This window comes from Microtus oregoni, unplaced genomic scaffold, assembly GCF_018167655.1.
Source record: "Microtus oregoni isolate MIOR12 unplaced genomic scaffold, Mior012 000037F_ref0000500, whole genome shotgun sequence".
NCBI lineage: Eukaryota > Metazoa > Chordata > Mammalia > Rodentia > Cricetidae > Microtus > Microtus oregoni.
Genome location: NW_024543096.1, coordinates 10,211,468 through 10,219,658, shown reverse-complemented (window position 1 = coordinate 10,219,658; position 8,191 = coordinate 10,211,468). Strand labels below are relative to the sequence as shown.

At 46.2% G+C, this 8,191-nt stretch overlaps 1 protein-coding gene across 1 annotated transcript; it reads left to right on the top strand.

Annotated features, from left to right (window-relative positions):
* The first annotated feature begins 4,191 nt into the window (after window positions 1–4,191).
* On the top strand, window positions 4,192–5,676 carry Rprm (reprimo, TP53 dependent G2 arrest mediator homolog). The gene has a single exon (XM_041631603.1). The coding sequence runs from the start codon at window positions 4,465–4,467 to the stop codon at window positions 4,792–4,794; it is 330 nt and encodes a 109-aa protein (XP_041487537.1). The 5' UTR covers window positions 4,192–4,464; the 3' UTR covers window positions 4,795–5,676.
* Window positions 5,677–8,191: the final 2,515 nt, after the last annotated feature.

Below are 8,191 nucleotides of genomic sequence, written 5' to 3'. Positions count from 1 at the left end.
TACCATGTTTGTGGAACAAAACAAATAGAAAAAGAAAGCACTGACCTCCATCAGTCCTTCCTCAAGACATATGTTAATATTAGTATTCTAGGATAAACAGATGAGAATTAAAACTCTAGAGGCAGTAGAAGAGCAGAAGAGCGTGGGCTGTGAGGGGTTTGAGAGTCAGCCTAAGGCTCTGGCATTTGCTTTTCATGATCTGTTCCAGTAGCCCAGGGATCTATATTGCTTGGTTTGCGTTTTCTTTTTGGTTTTCAAACACTGAGTCTGTTATTATGAATGACTTCAGCATATGAGTGCTTCCTCTTCATCTTACTTAGATTGTGAGATGCAGCGTAATTTATTTAAGAAAAGTGCTTGCCCCAAAGCAATAAACATCCTTTTAGTGTCTGATACACTGTTTAAATGTCTACTTGATATTTTCATAATGTACAAAGCATCAAGGAAAAGGCATTTTGGTACTGAATGTGTCTGGTCCTCCCTCAAGGCTATCCAAACAACAGATTATAACTGCCATCAGCATTGGCCTAGAATGTCATGGAAGAATTTATTACATGCTACAGATGTACTTTTCAGAAAGAGCTAGCAAATGATTCTGTCCTTGCTCAACACTGTGAAATACTAAGCATTTAGCTCTCAAAAACACCAACTTACTTCAACAGACCAGAAGCATTCGAGTATATAAAAAATGAGTCCTTCTAGATATCAAGATCTTTCCTTTTATTGGGAGCTCACCAAGGCCAGCTGGACTGTGACTGAAAAAGCATGGGATAAAACTGGACTCTCTGAACATGGCGAACAATGAGGGCTGATGAGACGCAAAGGACAATGGCACGGGGTTTTGATCCTGCTTAATGTGCTGGCTTGGTGGGAGCCTAGCGAGTTTGGATGTTCACCTTCCTAGATATGGACGGAGGTGGGAGGACCTAGAACTTACTACAGGGCAGAAAACCCTGACTGCTCTTTGGACTGGAAAGGGAGGGGGAAAGGAGTGAGGGGAGGGGGAGAAGGGTAGGAGGAGGGGGAGAAGGGTGGGAGGAGGGGGAGGGAAATGGGAGGCTGGGAGGAGGTGGAAACTTGTTTTTTTTTTTCTCCTTTTCTCAATAAAAAAAAAATCAATGTTATTTTAAAAAGAAAAAAAAAGTGAATTATCAGTCCATCTCCCCTGCACATCATCGCTTATTTTCCTGGAAGTTAAGTTCTGTTGGATATTTCTTAAAGGTTGCTTTGCCACAGCTTTTGAGACTTTACATGACACAGGGGGAAAAAACGGGCATTACTCTAAGGGGAAACAATACACCAAAAACAGGAACGAGAAAGATTTCAAATCTTTCTTGTTTTGTTTTGTAAGTCATTTAAAGAGAAAGAAGAAAGAAAGAAAGAAAGAAAGAGAAGTTCTAGTTAGCCCAGACCTTTTTAGTGCTAATAGGAAGTGACAAAGTAACCTTTATATTAACTCGATTTGTAGCTCATGTCCATTTAGCTACTTTCAGCAATTTTACTGAACAAAATCATAGTGCTGGGGGGTAAGAAGAACAAAACTATAGATCTGTGGTAGGTGATGGGGTCGGGGCTTTGCCTTCTGATTCAGTTTGTGACGGGTTAGCAGTTACATCTGCAAGAATGGAAATAACGTCTATGCCGGCAAACTCCTTTTGACATAATTCTCCAAAATATGAGGTTTGGCTTAGACAGAAAAATATCCAATGGATACATCTCTAGTCATTTTAACACTGGCTTCTGTCTAGAGCAGCCATACTGCTAACAACTGCTAAATAGCAAGAAAAATCACATGTATTCTAACAAAGATCCAGCTAAGGAGTCTTCCTCTCCCAGCTCCCTCCTATTCTTCTCCTTCCCCTCTCCTTCTCTCCTTCCTCTTCTTCACCCTGAGGTCTCCCCGTGTTGGTACCATGGACCTCAGAAACATAGGACAAGCTAGTGTTAAGGAGAATTCATGGAAAATGCTGGGACCTAGATGTCCAATCACACCTGCCTTGTTCTCATTCCTAGGAACCATGTTCTGGTTGTTTGTTGCCCGTTTGCCTTTATAAATTATTATTTGCTTCAATCATCCATTTAGCATGACTTCATAGTGTCTTCACTTCCTTTAGCAAATTTTCACATTACTTTTTATTTTTTTAAAGATGTTTTATTATTTGTCTTTGAATGTGTGTGTGTGTGTGTGTGTGTGTTTTCATGCAGGTATTTGCATATGAGTGAAGGTGCCCTTGGAGGCCTTGAGCTGGGATGGCATGCCGCAGTTGTGAACTATTTGATATAAGCCGGGGACTGAACAGGTTCCTCTGAAACAGTAACAAATGCTCTTAACTGCTGAGCCATCAATCCAGCCACTGCTATTCCATCACCCGGATAACAAAATTTAAAGAATTATTTATGACCCATTAATAATAAATTTGACCCAAAAAGGAGATATTATTGAAAGTGTGACTGAATCATGAAAACTAGAGCAACTAAGCCAAGGGAAATAGGGGTGAATCCTGGAAGCCTGGCTTCTCTACTGTTCATACCTCTTTATTCTCCATAATAAAAGCATCTAGATATCTAGAACTTACTGAAGCTTCCAGAAAATTAAAAAAAAAAAACTCTTGTCTAAAAGTCAATTTTTTTTTGGCTTGAGAGGAGGCATCATGAATTAATGCTAAGACATTAAGGAGACCTGAAAATTGAATGGATGATTCTTACAGTGGGGATTTAACAAGCATATATGGTGTAGCTAAAAGACTGTGCAGCCAGTGGTGTTGGCATATGCCTTTAATCTCAACACTTGGGAAACAGAGGCGGGCCTCTCTCTGTGAGTTTGAGTCCAGCCTGGTCTACAGAATGAATTTCAGGACAGTCTAGGCTCCATACAAAAACGCTGTCTCAAAAAGCCAGAAAAAGTAAAAAAACACAAAAAGGATTTGTGCATGCCTGTCATCGCCAGACTCAGAAATAAAAGGCCTTGAATGATTGATTCAAGAACAATCTGAGCTTCTGATTTAGCCTCTCTCCTTCCCCACACCCAATAGAGCAGAAAATAGCAAAATAACTCCAATATCTCAGTGGAAACTGGTAAAAATATTCTTTTGAAAGTTTGTACTGAACATCAATCTCTCATTTCCAGGCAACATACTAGAAAGAAAGGCGGGTGCAAAGAAAGGAGAGTCGAGGAAGGGGAGAAGAGACGGGAGAAAAAAGAAAGGGGGACGAGAACCCCGAATCTTCTGGAGCCTAAAACGAAATGACCAGTTTGTAAGACTCAGCTAGAATAAACCCAACAGCAGTCACTAAACACTGAGCCTCCATAGCTCCCTGAAAAGCTGCCAGTTTGCTCTGTGGTGAGGAAGGAAGGCTGAGTGTGTGCAACAGCTTCTGGCGGGAGGCTTCCAGCTGTTGGCTAGCGTTCTAGGTGATGGATGTGCATGAGCAATTCCCTTAAACAACACATTTTCTGCCAAGTACAAACACACTGGAACCTCATCCAAAAACTCCTTGGCAATTAAAGTTGCAAGAAAGTGGTCACTCTGTCCATCCACCTCCCTTACAAAAAGGTGACCCTGTTCTTGGCAGCCACCTCCACCCACGAGCCACAGAAGAACACCTTCATCGTCCTGCTCCTTGCCTTAGCCTCGCAGCTAATTGAAAACCCTGCTTTATTACACAGGCAATAGCTTTCCGAGGAGGATGGGGATGTGGCAATTGTACTCTTTCTGACGCTTTCTTCTGTTCAATCCCTTCCTTAAAACACAAAAAGAAGAGAGAAAAAAAAGACCTTCCCAGATCCCGACTCCTTCCCCTTGTCTCCAGACAAGCAACAGTCAGGAATAGGTAGTGGACCAGTGCCTTGGCCAGCGCCATCTGGTACCTGGCCTCTTTGAGTCAGCTCAAAGGTGAGAGGGGCGGATTCGAAGGACACATCAACAGCGGGTGTGAGCCAGGTCCTCTGCCGCTTTCAGCCTTTCTCCCCAAATTCTTTGCTTGTTCATCACGTCAGGAGTGTTTAATGACCTCCTCCTGGCCTTTGGGGTTGCAGAAGCCACAAAGCCTGCCAGTTTGGTTCTTTTCCTCGTCTCCACCTCCCGGCCGAGGGGAGGCAGCTCGGCTCTGTTACCAGCAGGGGCCGCTGTTCGCTCAGAGCAGCCGCCGGGCTACCGCGGCGGCCCGCGCCTCCCACGGCACCTCTGGCCCAACCCGCCAAGTTCCAAGAGCTCCCAGTCGAGCAAGCGCCGGGAACGAGCGCTGCCCGGGCAGCACACAGAGCACACGAGCCAGCTTGCGGCGCGTCCTGGAGAGGTTCCTGCGATACTCACAGCCCGGAGACTTTGAAAGGGAAACCGAGGAGCCCCGCACGCACAAGTGCGCCAGCCAGCGCTCCGTCCAGCACCTGTTCCACCCGTGCCACCGCCACCCGGGTCGCCACCCCTCCGATTCTCGCCTCCCAGGCTCCCGCTTGTTCCCGGGATGAATTCAGTGCTGGGCAACCAGACCGATGTGGCTGGCCTCTTTCTGGCCAACAGCAGCGAGGCGCTGGAGCGCGCCGTGCGCTGCTGCACACAGGCGTCGGTGGTGACCGACGATGGCTTCGCCGAGGGTGGCCCCGACGAGCGTAGCCTGTACATCATGCGCGTGGTGCAGATCGCTGTCATGTGCGTGCTGTCGCTCACCGTGGTCTTCGGCATCTTCTTCCTTGGCTGCAACCTGCTCATCAAATCCGAAGGCATGATCAACTTCCTAGTGAAGGACCGGAGGCCGTCTAAAGAGGTTGAGGCAGTGGTGGTGGGACCCTACTGAGTGGCCCTCGGGTCCCCCACGGCTGGTGCTCCTGGCACCTCCAGTATTCCGCCAGCCGCGATGTACCCCTCACCATCAGAGACTGAGCAAAGCAAACCTGTCGGAGTCAGTTTTTTCTCTCGACTTCTGCCTTTGGGGGAAAAAGTGACCCATTTCTGATCGCTCTCCGTAAAGGCCCCAAACAAGCCTTCAGACCAGGAACGTCCAGACTTCGGGACTCAGCAGCAGGTGGCAAAAGAGGGCGATTAGGGCGCAGAACTTTGGGAGCGGCTTCTTGCCTGAGATGCGGGGGAGATGGACCGGGAGAAGGCCCCTATCCACCTGCAGGTGGGCCCAGCACTGGGGACAGCTGGAGGGGCCGAGCAAGGTGGGGGGTGGGAGTGGGGGGTATATCCAACAGCACCAGTAGCTGGAAAAGTGACCTGTTTATACTGCACGTTGTAGACCCAATGACAACATATATGCGTGTGGGTTTTGCGACCTGCGGTGAGAGTGGAACTTTGATCAGTAGTAGTAACCTGTGGTTTTAAGAGACCTGTGTTAGTTTGCTTGAATACAAATATTTGATAAGTCTTTTATGCCCTACTGGCCTGTTTGCCTGCCTGCCGGTTAGGTTAGAGTTTTTATCATCCTGGGAGAAGGGGTGGGGGGAGGGGAGCCTGAGACTGTGAATGGGGTAAGTGCTTTCTTTTAGTGCATTTCCAGCTGGGTCTTTTTGGGTGGCTGGCGCTCCAGCTAAGCCCGGGACAAAGATCCAGAGTAGAATTCATAGCTCGTGTCTGCACGGTTTACGCCACAAAAGTGCTCTTGATATCCGTGACACCATTTGACTTTTTCTTATTTAACATTTCCTTAATAAATGCAACATTTAAGTGTTTTGTTTCTGGCTTCCTGGTAGTCATTGTATTCTCCCCGCGGAGGGGAAAGTCAGCTGCGCAGTCTGGGTCCCGGCCAGGAGGCTTCTCCTTGCAGGAGCTGCGATTCTACTCCGTATTTCCATAGATCCGCGGAGGGAAGGAGGGGCCCGACAGAGGGCACAGGGATTTGAGACACACACCAAGCCCCAGGCACAAAAAAACATCTCTCTAAAACAGCAGCCTTTGTTTTCTCCCATATTTACGACTTTAAATTTCACTTTGTCTTGGATGTCAGGTAGGTCCCTGCGGGAAGATTACACTTCGAGATCACACTTCCGTACCAGGCTCCTCGGGGAACTCTAGGTTACCCGGCTAATGAAAGGAGAAGAAGGCCAAGCCAGCCCTTAGGGAGGGCTTCTTTCCCCAGACCCACGTCAGCAGGATGGCATAGGGATGCTATTCCAGAAAAAGACAGATTCCGAGTAAAAGTAGCTGCCGAAGTTCGAAATCCTCAGAAGATAGAGTAAACCATTGTGTCCAAACTAGGAGGTATTTGTTGTCTTTGTCGTATTACGTTTTATGGAGAAAGGAATCAGATAAGATACCAACGAAGAAATAACAAATGTTTGAGGTGAGGCGTTAATCCCACAATGGATATATATATATATATATATATATATATATATATATATATTCTTCACATTATATCCCGTAAATATATGCATTCCATCAATCAACTTAAAGTAGTACAGAGGAGAGAGAGAGAGAGAGAGAGAGAGAGAGAGAAAGAGAGAGAGAGAGAGAGAGGAGAGGGGAGAGATGAACATTTGCCTGCTTCTTTAGTCAGCTATTAGTCCTGGATCAGGAAAAGGGCTCAAAGGACTTAGCCCAGTCCTGATACTCAGTACTACCACAAGCCACACTTGAAAGTTTGGGCTGGAACAGCTACAGACAGTGTCTGCACACACCTTTAGGGCACAGAAATTGTAGGCCCTGTTGAAAGAAGGGCTAGAAAACAACCCTAAGGTTCCAATAGTTGAAGTTTAACTTGGTCAAAGGTTTGAGCAGTTTTTCTTTCTGTCTCATTTTCTACCAAAATGCTGTAACAGTGAGAGAAAAAAAGTAAAGACGATGCAATAGTAACTGTAAAAGTACCATGAAATGCGATGAAATGTCCCATATTTATAGAGAGAAACGGCACACAAACATGGCCTATGCCTCAGAGGGCTGGGTTCTACTCAGAGTTACCCTTACTAGGAATTATAGCCTAGTGTTTGGGGAGGGGGTTAATGTCAATGGTGTCAAACTTGAGTGAACACGCATACACACACACACACACTTTCTTTCTCTCTCTCTCTTCTCTCTGTTTCTCTCTCTCTCACACACACACACATTTTCTCTCTCTCACACACACTCCCTCCCTCTCTCTCTCTCTCAAACACACACAGAGAGAGAGAAAGAGAGAGAGAGAGAGAAAGAGAGAAAGAAAGAGAGAGAGAGAGAGATTGGAAGTTTGGGCCTGCTTTGTCTTTTCAGCAGGGAAGGTTTGCTTGTTTCTCTTCTCGAGTGGGGAGCAGTAGGGTCACCCGTCACCAACAGGTAGCCACGCTGAATCACGGGAAACAGTGTGCAGTTCAGTAGTGTGGGGGAGAAGAGATGAGATGTTCTATTTTGTCGACAGTTTCTGTGGCACAGACATAGTCTGCCGCCTCCATGTTTCAGAGAAAACAAAACAGCATAATGATTCCACCCTGTAAGAAGCCAGATACTGAACTGTAACTCTTGTGTGGGTCTGTCCTGTGGATTTACAAGCCCACCCGCAGGCTCAGTGCCCTGGAGATAGTGATTTGTCTTAAAAACACATCTGCTAGACTCACTAGGAATCTTTCCTTATCTTCTGATGTGTCCGGCTTGCAAGATCAGTTAGCTCCAGAGAGTGGGCAGGAATTAACCCTACAAGCCAATCTGAAACTGTTCGATTGAAACAGGGTTCCATTGATAACAAAAGTCTAACAAACTGAGGAAAACAGTCCTTAGGCATTGGAAGCCCTCCAGTACCACCTGCAGCTTCACATTCTTAGTCTTTCTTCACCTCTCTTACATCTTCCCTGCACCTCAAAAGTAAAATATGCACTTTCATCTCCCGCCTCTGCAGAAATTGTGATTGGGAGATAAAGCAGAACCTATATGGGTTAGTCCTTGTGCAGAAAAGCTACAGAAGCATAGGGCTGGCCTCTGTGATCTATGTACTGCAGGGAAAGGCAGTCTGAAATACAGAGCCCTGGGGGCAGTTTCATAAAAGCAACCCTTCTCTCCAGGTCACACCCATTTGTTACTTAGAGAGATGCCAAGTGGTTCTGGTTTTTATAGGCGAAGCGAGAGGCTTTTTACACACCCTCTTCCTTGGTGACCACACAGCAACTACTTCTCCAAGTCCACACTGCTCCTTCTGCTCTATCTTTGAATCTTTGTGTTTTTTATTTGAACAAACTCGTGAAATAAAACTATTAATCCTGCCCAGAGTTTATGGAGTGTTTGGC

Coding starts and splice junctions, on each gene's coding strand:
- Rprm (XM_041631603.1), top strand. CDS start 4,465: ATGAATTCAGTGCTGGGCAACCAGACCGATGTGGCTGGCCTCTTTCTG.